The sequence below is a fragment of the Danio aesculapii genome, chromosome 8, assembly GCF_903798145.1.
Source record: "Danio aesculapii chromosome 8, fDanAes4.1, whole genome shotgun sequence".
In the NCBI taxonomy this organism is placed as follows: Eukaryota; Metazoa; Chordata; class Actinopteri; order Cypriniformes; family Danionidae; genus Danio; species Danio aesculapii.
The window spans coordinates 5,987,396-6,004,425 of record NC_079442.1 but is presented as its reverse complement, the minus strand read 5'-3'; the positions used below and the strand labels follow the sequence as shown (position 1 = coordinate 6,004,425).

Here is a 17,030-nt window from a genome sequence, read left to right as displayed (position 1 = left end):
GAAAAACAATGTTTAGACACAACTGGAGTGATATGCTAAGATCATTTAAGAAATCTTTTCCATAAATATTAATTTCATTTGAATGAAATTCTATAGACAATTTAATAAAATACAAAAAAATGATGTTTTATAGGATTATCTGTTGTCTTAGACTTGACACATGGCAGAGAATTAGGTTTATTAAGTCTTTACCTCCCTGACCCGTCATCCCTCCTCATCTCCTCATCCCTCCTTTTTGCTTCATACAAAAAAATCTATGAAAAGGCACGCTTAGTAAGATCACCGTCATATTGTTTAAACTTTAGTTTTGTCGACTAGCTAAACAAAAAAGTCTGTTACGCTAGTTTTAAAAGGCATGAGCGGCGCGTGACAAGCAAGTAGCCTACTTTTTTGGCGCGCATGTTAACTACCGGGACTCGCACCGGCAGAAGAGCAGCGCGTGCGAGAGGCGCGTGGGCTCTCTGCGCATACGCAGAGATGCGTCAGTTTTCTTTTTGATTACACACATTGCTTTCACCAGCGTTGGTTCGGTTGCACACAGAGAATAGCGTCTTGATTTTGGAATTACCACTCTTAATAAATACACTTGCATATGAAGTAAATCATATCTCAATGCATTTACTGGGGCAATTGAGATTTTTACTGGGGCACGTGTCCCAGTAAATTGGGTCTAGCGACGTCCCTGGTGTGAGTCCTAATGCCCCAGTATATTGAAGGGGACACTATACTGTCAGTGAGCGCAGTCTTTCGGATGAGACATTAAACTGAGGTCCTGACTCTTTGTGCTCATTAAAAATCCCATGGCACTTTTCATAAAAAGTAGTGGTGTGTGGTGAGCGTACTGCATCCATTGTCCTGTGGCTGCCGTCGCATCATCCAAGTGGATGCTGCACACTGGTGGTGGTGTAAAGAGACACCCCCCTCATGATTGTGAAGCGCTTTGGGTGTATGGTTATACACAATAAATGTGCTATATAAATACACATTACATTATAATTATGATGGATAGTTGTGGTTGCTTGCTTGTGCTCTATGACTGTTTTGAGGAGACCAAATGTTGGGTGGCTAATAATATTTTGCAACTAATTGACAATTAAAGTGAAATCTTGATTTAAGGCAACTCTAATCTGTCTTTAATATCAGTTTTCACTCTGTCGGGGCTAAAAAAAAAACTTCGGATTGCATTTGATTCGTTTCTTAATTTTGAAAAACAAATTAGCAAAGATGTAAAGTGTAGCTTCTTCCACCTGGGATCTTTCAATTGCTAAATTCAATTACTTTCCACCCCATGTAAGTTTGTAGACTGTAATCCATGCTTTTATAACATCACGACTAGATTACTGTAATTCCTTTTACTGTGCCCTGCATTCAAATGCTCATTTCTCACCAACAAATTGTACAAAATTCTGCAGCGAGGGTTCTTACTAGAGTAAAGAAGAGCAATTGTGATTTCCCAATTTAGCATCTTTAATTAGCTTCCTGTAAAGTTCAGAATTGATTTTAGCAGTAACTGTGTACAAGGATTTATGCAGACTTAAACCAAAATGCATTAGTGACCTTCTGATTCCTTACAAATCAGAGATCACTTAGGTCTAGAAATCAGCTTCTTCTTACTGTCCCATATTGACACTGTAAAACTAAAGGTGGTCAAACTACAGATTCCTAAACTCTTTAATTTTCTCCTTAAGTTTTAAAACTGCCCTTAAATCTGATTGGTTCTCGCTGGCTTTTGATTAAGATCAATTATAATTATATTTATTTTATACATTTATTTATCATTCATTTTACTTTTCTCAAATGATTATTAGGTTTGGTTTAAAAAATCTTTTAAATGTGCTATAGCAGTGGTGCCCAAACCTTTTCTTATGAAGGGTCAAAAACAAAACTTAATTGAGGGCTGTGGGCCAAAGGTAAATATAACAAACTGCATTGCATCACATGTTTCCTTGAGTAATTTCCTAATATTTAAAAATAACTACACAAAATGGCTTCAAATTATCAAAGATATTCACCCCAACCACCTCCCCAAATATTAGATATTGGATAGCACATTCTCAAATGATGGTGGGATGATGGGCCAAATCTGCTGCTGGAGACTTGACTGCTCTAACCTTTTTTTAACTAGATTGTCCTGAAATTTGATGTTTTGAAGGCTTTTGTGTGTAAAGTTGATTTGGATAAAAGCATGTGCTACATGTAAACGAATAGATCACAATGTATTAGCCAAGACATTAATGAATAACTCAATGTCAAAGTTTTACTGCACTGTTTTCTAGACAGTTCTCTTCCTTGTTGCCGTATTGTAAAATGATCAGGTTGTATCTCTGCTTGTTTGCTACTAGGGGCTTTTCAGGTTTCACAGAGAACAGAATCTTTAATAAAAATTCTCTGTTATAAATTAAAAAAATAAAGGTAAACAACGAAGAAATAAATGCAAAATAATTAACCATTATAATAAGAGATTTAAGTAATTTGAATTAAATTACACAAAATCAAATTCACATTCAATGACATTAATAATCTTCATGTATGTTTTAATTAAATAAGTTTTAAAATGCTATTTGGTCTTATTCATATCACTATTTCTGTACATTTTTGTACATAGGTCTTAGAACTGTAAAAGTTTGTCATGCAAATGATAATAATAACACTTACCGCACTTTACCCTCTGAAGTGGTTTGTATCCCTCTCATGAGCGAATGTATTGTCACCTGTGTAAAAACGAAAGATTCAACATCCATAAAAGAGGAGGTGCTGACTGAAGTCATAAATATCATGCTGCTCTTTCTGACATGATCTCCTGGACAAAACATGATTCAAACCTAAGTGCGGACAGCTTACTTCATGTCTTTAACCATTTGTTAACTAAACTAGTCTTGAAAATTTATAAGTAACTATCTGTCTCTGAGAGCTGTCACAACAAGCTTTCGCAATAAATAACAGCAGTTGTGTGGCGATCCTCAATTCTTAAAGGGATAGTTCACCTAAAAATGAAAATTTACTCACCATCTAATCTTCCTTAGGGCGACACGTGGCTCAGTGGTTAGCACTGTCGCCTCACAGCAAGAAGGTCGCTGGTTCGAGTCGCGGCTGGGTCAGTTGGCATGTCTGTGTGTAGTTTGCATGTTCTATAGGTGAATTAAATTGGCTGTAGTGTATCTGTGTAAATGAGTGTATGGATGTTTCCTAGTACAGGGTTGCAGCTGGAAGGGCATCCGCTGTATAAAACATATGCTTGATAAGTTGATTGCTAACATTATTGCTTACAATATCATATGGTTAGTTTTGATTTCATGCGTACTTTAATGAAAACGAATACTAGTATCTTCAAAATAAGTAGTAGTGTGGCATGAAAAAAATCTAGCAGTATTATATTTGTTAACTTAAATGTTGATATGGCTTGCCATAAATGCAGCTGGTAGCTCATAAACAGACCGAGTGCCTTTAAATCCTCCGTCGAGCGGAGCAGGTGGGCGTTCCGCTGCTGCTGTTAGAGCTGCTGAGCGCATTCGCCTCAGAAATACTGCACAAATATCATCAGCTCGTGCTCGACGCTTTAGTGAAATGCTGCAGCTCAATGACAGTGTAATAACGCTAGATCCTGAAAGCCCGGGCGCGGCGGTCCTACTGTCGGCGGACTGTGACGATGGGCTGGAGGTGTCGGCCCGGGCTGGGGCTTCAGTGGCCTGCTGCTCCTCGCTCCAGACCCTCACGCCTTTCCATGTCCACAACCCGACCATGCGAGCTAAAGTCAAAGACTATTTTGTCTTTAGGGTGAGTAAGCGTTCCTGTTTTTGCTCCAGAACGTGCGAAATGTGTTTGGGTCTCCTGCTGAAAATAACCGTCACAGAAGTTGTAATGGTTTCCTCAATTATTCATTAAAATGTAACCATTAAGCCATTTCTGTGATATATTCCATCAGTATATACTGTTTAAGCATAACCACAAAATAGAACTAAAAAGTATTAACGTTACATTGAGGTAATGTTGGCTTTTATATTCGCACGTTCGTTCATTTAACGCCCTCTGTAATGTTTACGTTAACGTAACCACGCTAATTTGAATATTGGGTCTAAAATCTCAATGCAAGTATGACTTTAAAACAACATTAGCACTATGTGACTGACTGGAAAGGGTTGTATTTCACTATTTAAAACTTGCACATACTTTTTTGAAATGATATTAATAAGAAAAAAGTCCGAATGTGCGAATATAAACCCATCTTTACCTCAATAGAGAGGTAAAGGACTAATATAATTTCCGTCGTAGACATTACAAACTAGATTATTTGTATTGTTGTCGACAGTGGTGTGTCAAATCCTACGAAGCTATCTACATAGATAACGCTTATAAAATAAAATAAAATCCCCCAAAAACTAACCGTTTAATTGTTTATATCATGTCTAGCATATTATCAATAAGAACAAGTTTTAATGTTACATGTTTTGTATGGTCAGAATACGCATATGTTGCCTACATAAGAGACTGTCTACGTAGGGAGCTCATCACCTTTGTGACGCAGCCATTTATGCTCGCATAAACAGCAGTCTCGTAGAGACTGTAGAATGAAGTGCAGATACATTTAGTGACCATACAACTCATTGTGAAACTCATCATTAATGATCATTTTGAAGCCTTAAGAGTTAGTATTATTTAAGTCACTGAGTATTTGTTACAAAAAGAAGGTAAAAACAGTATTTTAAGCTTTTCATAAATTTGTTGTGCTATTTACGCATCTAAACTTTTGTTTTCACCTCAGCCAGGAACCATCGAGCAGGCGGTCAACGATATCCGCACAGTCGCTTTGCCTTCAGAAGATGGAGAGGTTCTTAGCGTGTGGTTGCTAGCAGAGTGAGTTTATTCCTGGCATCACTTAGGACATCCACAGACTGGAACACATTTTTACTAGCATTGCATTCCATTGTAAATAATAAAAAAAGTCTTCAGTAGATTTTCATTTCAGTAGTTAAAACAAAACATACTAACATGGTGTTTTGGTATTGATAATGAAGTACCACGGGATTCATTAAAAGGGAGAGTTCAGCAAAAAATGTAAATTTACTCGCTAGTTACTCTCAAGTAGTTCCAAACCTTTGAGTTTGTTACTTCTGTTGAACATGAGAGCAGAGATCTCAAAACGTGTAACCATTGACTTCTATTGTCGATACGAGTCAAAAACAAACACTATGGAAGTCAATAGTTACAGATTTCCAACATTTTTCACAATATCTGCTTTTGTGTTTAACAGAAGAAAGAAACTCAAAGGTTTGAAATGAGTAAAGGGTTGGCAAATGACAACATTACTTGAAGTATTCCTTTAAAGTACTACATCTATACTCTCACCGGCCAATTTATTAGGTACACCTTACTAGTACCAGGTTAAACCCCTTTTGACTTCAGAACTGCTTTTATCCTTCGTGGCAGATTCAACAAGGTACTGGAAATATTCCTCAGAGATTTTGATTCAAATGACATGATAGCATCACGCAGTTGCTGCAGATTTGTTGGCTGCTCATTCATGATGCGAATCTCCCGTTCCACCAAATCCCAAAGGTACTCTATTGGATTGAGATCTGGTGACTGTGGAGGCCATTTGAGTACAGTGAACTCATTGTAGTGTTCAAGAAACCAGTCTGAGATGATTTGCACTTTATGACATAGCGTGTTATCCTGCTGGAAGTAGCCATCAGAAGATGGTCAGCAACAGCAGACATGGTCAGCAACAATACTAAAGTAGGCTGTGGTATTGACACAATGCTCGATTGGGTTGGCTGCATTTTTTGGTTGTTATTTGAGTTACTGTTGCCTTTCTATCAACTAATGGTTTCTATCAACAATATATATGTATGTATGCATGTATGTATGTATGTATGTATGTGTGTATGTATGTTTGTATGTATGTATGTATGTATGTGTGTGTGCATATCTGGTAATATGAGTATTGGAGCATTTCAGAATAAGAATGACCTCTTAATTAAAAAGCCTTATATATTTCTGTTTTAATATTTTACCACAGAGTTGATCACTGGAATAATGAAAAAGAGAGACTGGTACTTATAACTGAGAGGTAAGAATGTAAGTCATCTCTGTTAACGTTGTGTTAAAGGGATAGCTCACCCAAAAGTGCATATTGACACACTATTTACTTTCCCTCAAGTGGTTCCAAACTTTTATGAGTTTCTTTCTTCTGTCGAACACAAAAGAAGATGGTTTAAAGAAAGCCGAAAACCTGAAACCATTGACGACCCTACTAAGAAAAGCAAATTCTATGGAAGTCAATGGTTACAGGTTTTCAGCTTTCTTCAGAATATCTTTTATGTTCAACAGAAGAAAAAACAACTCATAAACGCTTGAAACAAGTAAAGGGTGAATAAATGAAGACAGAATTTTTTATTATTGGGTGAACTATCCATTTAATACATTAGTTGAAGCATTCCGATCTGGGATGAACCTCTTCTGCTGTATTCCAGGTCTTTATTGGTGTGCAAATACGACTTCATAAACCTCCAGTGTCAGCAGGTGGTCAGAATTTCCTTGAACGCTGTGGACACCATCTCTATTGGCGAGTTTGAGTTTCCTCCAAAATCCCTCAACAAGTAAGTGTTTCAATCTATGGTACAATACCAGGGTGTCTGAAGGGTCTTAAAATCCACATGGACCGGAAGCTGTGACCGTTTTTATTTTTGTAATGTGATGCAGTTCCTAAAGAAACTGACTATTAAATGACAAAACAGTGGGCGTGGCTTGTTTTTCTACTGCGAGCTGATTGGATGTAGTGAAGTAGGCATTTTATTCAGAAAGATGGGAAAAAGGGTTTGGGGAGAGTTATTAAAACCTAATAGACTCCTTCTGCTCACCATTTCTGTTGTCAGAACAGACAGTTGGAGGGGCTAAATACAATTCTGTTGCTGTGACATGGTATTTATGTGTGTATTGCTGTGTGCGTCTGAAGGAGAGAAGGAACTGGAATCCGTGTTCAATGGGATAAAAGACCGAGAGCTTCATTCATGAACCGCTGGAACCCCTGGTCCACCGACATCCCCTACGCCACCTTCACTGAACACCCCATGGCACACGCAGATGAAAAGGTGGCTTCCCTCTGCCAGGTAAATCTGCTTCTTGCAGATCACATAATATTTGACTACATATTTTTCTAGATACTAGTATTCAGCTTAAATTGACATTTTAAAGGGTTAATTAGCCAAGTTAGAGTAAGTAGTCAAGTCATTGTATAATAGGGGTTTGTTCTGTAAACAATCAAAAGAAAATATTGCTTAAGGGGGCTTAAAATATTGACCTTTAAAATGTTTTAAAAAAAATTTAAAACTGCTTTTATTCTAGCTGAAATAAAACTAATAAGACTTTCTCCAGAAGAAAAAATATTATAGGAAATACTGTGGAAAATTCATTGCGCTGTTAAACACAGGCTAATAATGTTGTCTTCAACTATTTTCAAAAGTGTTACGGCTCCTTGTAAACGTTTATTAGTAGAATTTGTTGAGCCTCCCTGTAGTTTGATAGAGCTTGAACCTGGAAACTTCGTCTTGTAACGTCAAACGTAACAAAGCAGATTGAGACAGTACTACTTCCTACAATAACCAAATTACAACATTCTTCAAGGATTCATAAAGCAAAACATATTGTCATGATGGTATCCATAATCAGTTTCACAGTTGACAAATAGAAAAAGAGGGTGTTTTCACACCTAGACTTTTGTTTCGGAACCTGGCATGTTTCCCCAGTTAGCATGGTTCGTTTGGCATATGTGAATCCAGCAATCGTGCACGGATCCGTGGCAAAACAATTCGTCTGAGACCGCCTGAATGAGGTGGTCTTGGCTCGATTGAAGAGAACTCTGGAGCGTATTAATTGTAGTGAGAAAGAAATACGATCCAACAAACTAACGAACCAGGCTATTGGCCTATTACAGTGTATTATGGATATGTAATAGGTAGGGCTGTGCGACTTGGGGAAAATATCTAATTGCGTTTTTATTAATTTTTTTTAACTGATATTGCAATTTCGATTTGATTTGGGATTTAATGTTGTAGTCAAGCTTCAGCTCAAATCTGTTTCGTAGCTTCTTACTGCTAAACTGCAGTGAGGGTTAGTTAAAAAGAAACTGAAAAGATATTAACTTAAACATTTATTCAAATAAATTTTTTCAATATTCATAATATTATACTTTTCTCTAGAGCCACACATAAAATGACCTTAACTTTCTGTAAACAAATTGAACTCCAATTAGGCAGATAGTGTAGCTTATAAAACAAAAAATAATAATGATAAAAATGCAGAAGAGTTAGCAAACTAACATGGCTGAAACAACTCTGAAATTGTTATTTGCTGTTGCTAGCTACTAGATTGAATGCCAGTGGCAATACTTGGTTTTTGTCTTAACTTTTTAGCAAGGCACTCCTCATATAGTCGCCTGAGATGCTATTTTTTTAGGTGTTGGTTGTTGTATTTCCTCTTGCTGTGGCAACAGTTCTTACAAATGACCTCATTTTGTTCGGTGTGTTTGACTTTGAAAGCAAAATATTCCCATATTACCATCATGCTGTTTTTCTCTGATATGCATTTGTCTACTAATGCATCATCCCACTCGTCTGCGCTTTCCTGTTTGTTTGTTTGTTTACTTGTTTGTTTTTTTGTGTGTTTATTCCGAATAGTTCAGTTGCGCAATTCTGATTGGGCTCACTCAATTGGTTAGTAAGACTGTCACAATTTTAATCCCTGTTTCAGAACAAAACAATCGATCTACAGGTGTGAAAGCACCCTGAGTGGCCCTTTTTCAAATTTTTCTTATTTTTACATCTTTCAGGTACTGAAATCTGGTCTTGATCACAGATGCCAGAATTGTGGCAAAAATTTATTGTTTTATCATTCATGGGTAGATGCATTAGGTGCGTCCCAAATTGTATACTTGTGCACAATTCTATGCCATTTTGTAGTATAAATAGCGTAAGTAGTGTGTTCACACTGTAAACTCTAAACATAATAAGTGCACTTTAAATACGCGATTGATGCACTCATTTAACCGGTAAAAATAAGTGTGGAATGATGGACACTTCACACTCAACGGCTGCTGCTTTGCTCATGTAGCGGAAGGGGCGGAGCTATTGGGCACTGATGGATATCTTTATTTATTTTGCATTATAAAAGCATAATTCTTCCACAAGAGTGATTATAGCGCCTCCCGGTGGTGAATGTGGTTATTTGTAGTAGTTTGATCATTTATTTAGCTAATTTGACAATTGTCAAACGTCATCAGGGAAACGGTTTGAATTTCCGCTTTGTACAAAAACCATTAATGTTCCATTTGGGACGACACTACATTCATATACTATGCTGTTAAGTGTGTAAGTGCATAAGTACATAGTGCCATTTGAGACACCGCTATAATGAACTTATTTTACGTTTTTTATTTCAGCTTGAGAATTTCAAGACCCAGCTCATCCAGGCTGTGAAAAAAGCTCACAAGGAATACCCCATCCCAGGACGGGCCAATGGAGTCCTGATACTGGAGCGGCCTCTCCTGATCGAGACTTACCTGGGCATCATGTCCTTTATCAACAACGAAGCCAAACTGGGCTACGCCATGACCAGGGGAAAAATCGGCTTTTAACTAATCAATTCTTCCACCGTCTCAATCAGTCTCCAGTTCTGAGTACAACTGCTACACTTGAGTATGTGAGTCCAGTACATACTGCTTGTTTTGTTGTGTGTTTTTGGGGATGTGTATAGCTGTGTTTCCCAACCCTGCTCCTGAAGGCACACCAACAGTCCACATTTTCAACCTCTCCTTAATCAAACACACCTGAATCAACTTATCATAACATCAGAAGAGACTCCAACACCTGAAGTTAATGGGTCAGAAAAGGGAGACATCCAAAATATGTACTGTTGGTGTGCCTCCAGGAACAGGGTTGGGAAACACTGGTGTATAGTGTGTGAAATGTGCCAGGAAGATCCCAATGCCAATATCAATTTACAAAGCCTTTCTAATGTGCCCGAATGGTTTGAAGCTGCGGTTTGTGTGTGTTATAATAAGCATGCTGTTTATTTTTACCAAATGAGTTGACTGAATAGCTGAAGGAAGAACTGTTGAGTTAAGGTTTACGGTTCCCTTGACCCTGTGTTTGCACAAGTGGTACGTTCTTTATTAGACTAAGCACTGAAATCAAGAACGAGGAGTTCCAATATTTATTAAACTTGATGCATCAACTTAAAAATGCAATATTCATGGAAGGATTCTACCCAAATCAACTGAAGTACCTGCATTTGTTTGGTTTTAGCCTATTATATAGGATACAGCTTACCAATTGATGACTTGGTTGTTGGGTGATTAGTCGTTTAGTCAATTATCATGATCCATCCCTACTCTTTGACCATAAGGTGCAGTTAAATTTACCATCGTTTGGAAGAATTGTAGTGTGTAAAATGTAGTCATTTCAATAGAAATGCATGTATCATTATATATCAGTGCTTCCCACACTTAGACTTTACTTTGCCGGGCTGCCCAAGTATATTTGGTGACAATTTATTTTTTTTTACTATTATTAACATCATTTTACACCTTTTTTTTTGTATCCGCGCAAGATAACTAAACACAGCAATTGATTAACCAGTGTAAAATATTTTCATCCTGCACGTTTCGTACTGCTTTTTCTGTGTGTGTGAGAACCATCAGCACTCCCACACACAGTCTCATGTGCTCTGCAGACCCACAGAGGCATGACTTTTTTTGGGACTTGAAAATGCATCCAGCTGGGGTTGACTTTTGCTTTCTAAAGCTGTTGTTAATTGTATGCCTTTTTGCATTACCTTTTTATTTGAGCCTACTTTTTTGTGTTGGCTTCACAGCTGAGAGCGCACACAGCCACGAGAGCGAGCAAGAGAAACATTCTTTCATCTAAATGACTCAGAAAAACTTTACAATATACTCTGAGCGGAGGAAATGACTTATAAACCGGCTGCAAAATATATGTACACCAATGGAAATGGTCAATCGGATCTAACCAGAGATATTGTCTGTTTTTATTCTTCTTTTTCTTTCATTTATTTCTCATTAGCTGTATATTTTATTAATTTGATGATGCTAATATATTACACATATTATACATGTACCTAAATGCTTTGGCAAGACTGTACAAAATGTCATGTCAATAAAGTAACCTGAGAGAGATAGAGAGCAACTTTAAGCAGTGGGTTCACATGGCTCCTGAATAGCATACAAGAGAAATAGATTTCTTTTTTGTTTGTTTGTTTCAACAGCCTTTAAAAACTTTAACCCATTGAATAGAAAGTGTATAACAGTGTCATAATAAATGAAAATATTGTATTAAAAAAAATCACATTATTTTTATTTAGTCGCATGCCCTGAAAACAAGTTTTTCTACCAAGCCTGTAATGGTAATTTCTGTTTCTACTAATAAACAGCGCCCACTAAACTCTGAGTCCAAGCTGCAGTAGTTGAGAGATGTTTTTGATGAACACCACAGCGACGGTGAGTTCTTAATAAATGATTCTGCTTTGAAGATACCTGGAAATCTTCCTGGTTTGTCTATTCTTCAAATTCACAACGCCGTTAACCATTTATGTGCCATGGTTAAAAGCTGTTTCAATCCAGCTACCACCACAAGTACATATCAAACCTGTGGGAAGCACTGATATGCGCATGGATTTGTTCACAGTGCATTTAGAAAATAGATGTGCTGAGTTTTCATTTGGAGTTTGGAATAGTCTGTTTTTTTCATTCATGTTACAATCAGAATTTTCAGGCTAATCTTTCTAGAATTTGGGGTTTCTAACTTGCAACTCTGACTTTTCCCCCTCAGAATTCCTAGATGTGTAATTCTGAGTTTATTATCTTATGTGTTTATATTCAGACTTTTTACTGCTTGTTCAAATGACTTATTTAAAATGAGCTGAATCAACACAATTCCTTTTGGTGAAACTTAATTGTTTTATGTTCAATCCACTTAAATTTGTAAAAACCATTAAGTTAACTTAATGTATTTGTGTTGGGACAACACAAAGGAAATGTGTGGAAGCAAGCTTTTTTTATGAGTTTATTTAATAAGTGTTTTATAACTTGAAATATTGAGGTATTATTTGGAATTTAACTCTATTTATTTCATTTTTTCCCTCAGAATTGAGTCATGGCTGAGAAAAGTCTCAATGGTGTATTAAAAAAAAAAAAACCAACATGACCTTATTTATTTACATATTCCCTTGCAAAAACGAGCTTTCATACCGTTTGCACTAAGACAATGAATCCCAGTTCTGCAATTGTAATGTAAAAGATTCAAGTACTCATTACTGTAACAATAAATCTGAACACAGCTACATTCAATCATTCAAGTCAACCTAATTTAATCATTAAAACCATCACCAATTATTACCATCCCTAACACCCTTTTCAAAATGAGAATTGATCAGCGTCAGATTATTCACAGAACAGAAAATGCTTCTCCAAACTCTATAATCCACATTATTGGTTTAAAATAAGTCAAAGCGAGTGTGTTAAGTGTCCACGTGAAACAACTGCCTGACATTTATGTTCACTCTGCGTTTACGGTCCACGTGCCTGCAGTTTTCTAAGCGACTTTCAGGTCTTATCTGGTAGTTCTGTTACTTGTGCAATATTTTGATTATGTTTTACTCTTTTTCAAATGTTTGTATCTTCCTCAAGCTACACAAAATGTGGATGATACCTGACATAAAGCTGAAATGAAGAATTTGAAGAAATGCTGTTACTCCTCAGGTGATGGTCAACAGATTGGCTTAAATGACGGGTTTTTCCTGCTGATGAGCACTTTACGGGTTCAAGTATTTTTTCACACGAGATGCACTTTTGTTGGCCAATTTCTCTCTCTCTTTTTTTCTTTTGCTATGCATTGAGAAATAGTGGAGTCCTTGTTAATATGTCAGATTTTTTTTGTTAAAGGGATAGTTCAGCCAAAAAAATTCCGCCATCATTTATTCACTCCAAACATGTTTGAGTTTCTTTTTTTGGTTAAACATAAAGGAAGATATTCTGAAGAATGTTGGAGAAAACAGCTATTAACTTCGATAGTTTTTTCCTCAGATTCAGAATATCTTCCTAACCAAACAAAAGAAAGAAATTCATAAACGTTTAGAACCACGTGAGTAGCGATGATGAGATTTTTGGGTGAACTATCCCTTTTCACAGACACCAGTGTGTGTTTTCTATGCCTTTTGTTTTAATGTAAAAGTTATGCATGAAGATTCTGCCTGCAACTGGTTTGGTGTTCGATTTGTTGATCACAGATGATCAATTCCCCAAGATGTATGCACTTTTCCCTCTGCTCTATATTTATTTAAATATTCATTAATCCATTTCTAATTAATCTATTAGCTAAATCAAGCCAATTCAGCTCTGAACTCTTCCAATTCAGGTTTTTGTTCACAATCAGTCTGGATTTACCTCCGATTACACTGATATTAGTTTGTTTCTCGTAATAATTTATGTAATTTAAAAACATGCTTTAATTAAATGACTGTTCTTTTAATGCATTTCATTTGTTACTGTCTTTTATTTAAAAAAAAGATGCAATGTGCTAAATTACACACACACACACACACACACGCATATACAGTTGAATTCAGTATTATTAGACCCCCTTTGAAATTTTATTTATTTATTTTTTATATTTCCTAAATGATGTTTAACAGAGCAAGGAAGTTTTCACAGTATGTCTGATAATAGTTTTTCTTCTGGAAAAAGTCTTATTTCAGCTAGAATAAAAGCAGTTTTTAATTATTTTATGAACCATTTTAAGAGCAAAATTATTAGCCCCTTTAAGCTATTTATTTTTCGATAGTCTACAGAACAAACTATCAATATACAATAACTTGCCTAATTACCCTAAACTATATCTATATATATATGCTGCGACCCCGGATTAATAAAGGGACTAAGCCGTCTAGAAAATGAATGAATGAAATTGGCCATTGTGTGTGTGTGTGTGTGTGTGAGAATTAGTGTATGGGTGTTTCCCAGTGATGGGTTGTAGCTGGATGGGCATCCGCTGTGTAAAATATATGCTAAATAAGTTGGTGGTTCATTCCGCTGTGGCGACCCCTGATTAATAAAGGGACTAAGCCTAAAAGAAAATGGATGAATTTTTCACAGTATTCATTTCTGTATTGTTTCGAGTGTTTAAAAAAATGTTAATCGATGCACACACACACATGCGCAAAAGAAAATTAGACAAATCAGTGTACAAAACTTTATTACAAATAGCGCTACTTTTATAAAAAATAAATCTAATTATGAAACACAAACAGAAGCAAAACGTCTTCTATTGACAGTCACATTCATGTAAAAAACCCAGCTACAAGCCGATCTAAAATCACAAACCTCATGTGTGTGTGTGTGTGTGTCAAATTTGGTCTTTCACAGAGCACTAGGAACAGATCCTTCACTTGTAAGGCCATCGGTTCATTCACACTACATAATGTTGGTGTATCAGAAACACACACCGCTCATAAACATCCACTGACTATTGCTCTGCTTGAAAACACCACAGAACGGAGTAAACTTCCTCGAGTTGTACTCGTTTTATCATGTGCTTTACTGACAATCTTTAGTTTGTTTGAGATGTAACAATAAATATCATACCTGAAGTCTACAAAAGTGCTGAGGTATATTCACGGCTTCCTCATTCTCTGACTGTATTTTGCAGAATCAAAGTGTTTTGGGTTATTTCTGTTCTTCAGCATCCGTGTAACACAGACAGAGCTGATCTTTGGACAGCAAGACGAGGGAACCTCCAGTGCAGTGCCAGAACAGAGACTGCACCTGAAAACCTGGAGCAAACACACACACACACACACACATTAACAAACAGTCAACTTCCTGTTGGCTATCAGCTTCCTGTGTGGTTTATTGGGTAATGCCATTTCTAAAACTGGTTTCAAAACAACTACACAGTCGAAAAGCTGACTATATTTTTAGCAGTTCAAATATGATATACCGAAGTCTCTTTACGGCAAGTCATTGCACTCGGCGGCCATCTTTGAAACACCTCCTGGGTAGAATGGGGAAGAATCAAATTCTCCAAAATTGCTCGCCAAGCTCACCATTATATTTTCAAATTAGGAATCACCAATAAAACTAAACAACAACTGTCTCTTTAGTTTCACTTCTCAATGTTCGTATAGCAAAATCTGAAGAAACTAACGTCTAGTCTGAGCCCCTTCCCCAGAAAATCGTCAGCCTATAGCGGCCACTGATTGGCTCCTGTACTGGAAGGCGGGGCTTTATTTGTCATATTGACTGTTACACTTTTCCCTATTCAAAACTATACGAGTGACCCGTCTTGTGTATTCTAGAGACTTTTATATCCAAAGTTTCAGATATCATTTATATTCCATGTTTTAAAGGGATAGTTCACCCAAAAATGAAAGATCATTCATCCAAAACAAGATAAAGTGAAGAATGTTTGATTTTTTTTCCTCAGCATTCTTCAGAATATCTTCTTTTGTGTTCAAGAGAAGAAAAAAAATCATAAAAAGAAGCATTTGAGTAAATGATGATGAGGAAATGTTTTTGAGGAAACATTTTTTTGGGTGAACTATCCCTTTATTGGAGAAATGCACTCACCGGCCATTTTATTAGGTACACCTTACTAGTACCGGGTTGGGCCCCCTTTTGACTTCAAAACTGCCTTAATCCATTATGGCATAGATTTAACAAGATACCGGAAATATCCCTTAGAGATTTTGGTCCATATTGACATGATAGTTTCTGCAGATTTGTCGGCTGCACATCAATGATGTGAATCTGGATACTGGATTGAGTTCTGGTAACTGTGGAGGCCATTTGAGTACAGTGAACTCATTGTCATATTCAAGAAACCAGTCTGAGATGATATGCGCTTTATGACATGGCGCGTTATCCTGCTGGAAGTAACCATCAGAAGCCATCATGTGGTCATAAAGGTATGGACATGGTCAGCAACAATACTCAGGTTGGCTGTGGTGTTGACACGATAATCAATTGGTACTAATGGACCCAAAATGTGGCAAGAAAATATCCCCCACACCATTACACCACCACCAGCCTGAACCATTGATACAAGGCAGGATGGATCCATGCTTTCATGTTGTTGATGGCAAATTATGACCCTGTCATCTAAGTGTCGCAGCAGAAATCAAGACTCATCAGACCACACAAATTTTTCAAATCTTCTATTGTCCAATTTTGCTGAGCCTGTGTGAATTGTAGCCTCAATTTCCTGTTCTTAGCTGACAGGAGTGGCACCTGGTGTGGTCTTCTGCTGCTGTAGACCATCTGCCTCAAAGTTGGACGTGTTGTGTGTTCAGAGATGCTCTTCTGCATACCTCAGTTGTAACGAGTGGTTATTTGAGTTATTGTTGCCTTTCTATCAGCTGGAACCAGTCTGGCCATTCTCCTCTGACCTCTGGCATCAACAAGGAATTTGCGCCCACAGAACTGGATATTTCCTCTTTTTCAGATCATTCTCTGTAAACCCTAGAGATGGTTGTGTGTGAAAACCCCAGTAGATCAGCAGTTTCTGAAATACTCAGACCAGCCCGTCTAGCACGAACAATCATGCCACGTTCAAAGTCACTTAAATCCCCTTTCTTCCCCATTCTGATGCTCGGTTTGAACTGCAGCAGATCGTCTTGACCATATCTACATGCCTAAATGCATTGAGTTGCTGCCATGTGATTGGCTGATTAGACATTTCCGTTAACGAGCAGTTGGACAGGTGTACCTAATAAAGTGGCCAGTGAGTGTTGTTTGCTTATAGGAGTGTTTCCCAACCCTGTTTCTGAAGGCACACCAGCAGTACATGTTTTGGTTGTCTCCCTAATCTGACCCATTCATTTGAGGTTTTGGGGTCTCTTCTACTGCTCTGATGAGCTGATTCTGGGGTGTTTGAATATGAAGAGGTTGAAAATGTGTACTGTTGATGTGCCATCAGCAACAGGTTTGGGGAAAACACTGGCTTACAGTATTAAATATTGGCAGC

The 17,030-nt window shown here is 37.2% G+C and overlaps 3 protein-coding genes across 6 annotated transcripts in view; 1 reads left to right on the top strand and 2 right to left on the bottom strand.

The window, feature by feature from the left end:
- LOC130233171 (NLR family CARD domain-containing protein 3) overlaps nt 1-2,689 on the bottom strand; it is a 29,051-nt gene extending 26,362 nt beyond the window's left edge. For both annotated transcript variants that reach the window (XM_056463086.1, XM_056463085.1), the window contains exon 1: nt 2,656-2,689. The gene's annotated coding sequence lies outside the window, so the exon portion shown is untranslated. The remainder of the gene's footprint in view (nt 1-2,655) is intronic.
- Nucleotides 2,690-3,422: 733 nt separating this feature from the next.
- Nucleotides 3,423-13,542, top strand: tprg1l (tumor protein p63 regulated 1-like). 3 transcript variants are annotated; one of them, XR_008838192.1, is made up of 7 exons: nt 3,423-3,774; nt 4,760-4,851; nt 6,017-6,067; nt 6,471-6,596; nt 6,953-7,106; nt 9,434-9,689; nt 12,698-13,542. XR_008838192.1 is itself a non-coding variant. In XM_056463083.1 (6 exons), the coding sequence occupies exons 1-6, from the start codon at nt 3,565-3,567 to the stop codon at nt 9,626-9,628; spliced, it is 828 nt and encodes a 275-aa protein (XP_056319058.1). In that variant the 5' UTR covers nt 3,425-3,564; the 3' UTR covers nt 9,629-13,542. The 3 variants fall into 3 exon arrangements, 1 of the variants encoding a protein (XP_056319058.1); XR_008838193.1 differs by having other exon boundaries at nt 9,434-9,693; XM_056463083.1 differs by having other exon boundaries at nt 3,425-3,774; nt 9,434-13,542.
- A 702-nt stretch (nt 13,543-14,244) lies between these two features.
- Nucleotides 14,245-17,030, bottom strand: part of wrap73 (WD repeat containing, antisense to TP73) — a 31,994-nt gene continuing 29,208 nt past the window's right edge. The window contains exon 13 of the mRNA XM_056463084.1: nt 14,245-14,838. Within this exon, the coding sequence (XP_056319059.1) occupies nt 14,732-14,838 (107 nt within the window). The 3' untranslated portion in view covers nt 14,245-14,731. The remainder of the gene's footprint in view (nt 14,839-17,030) is intronic.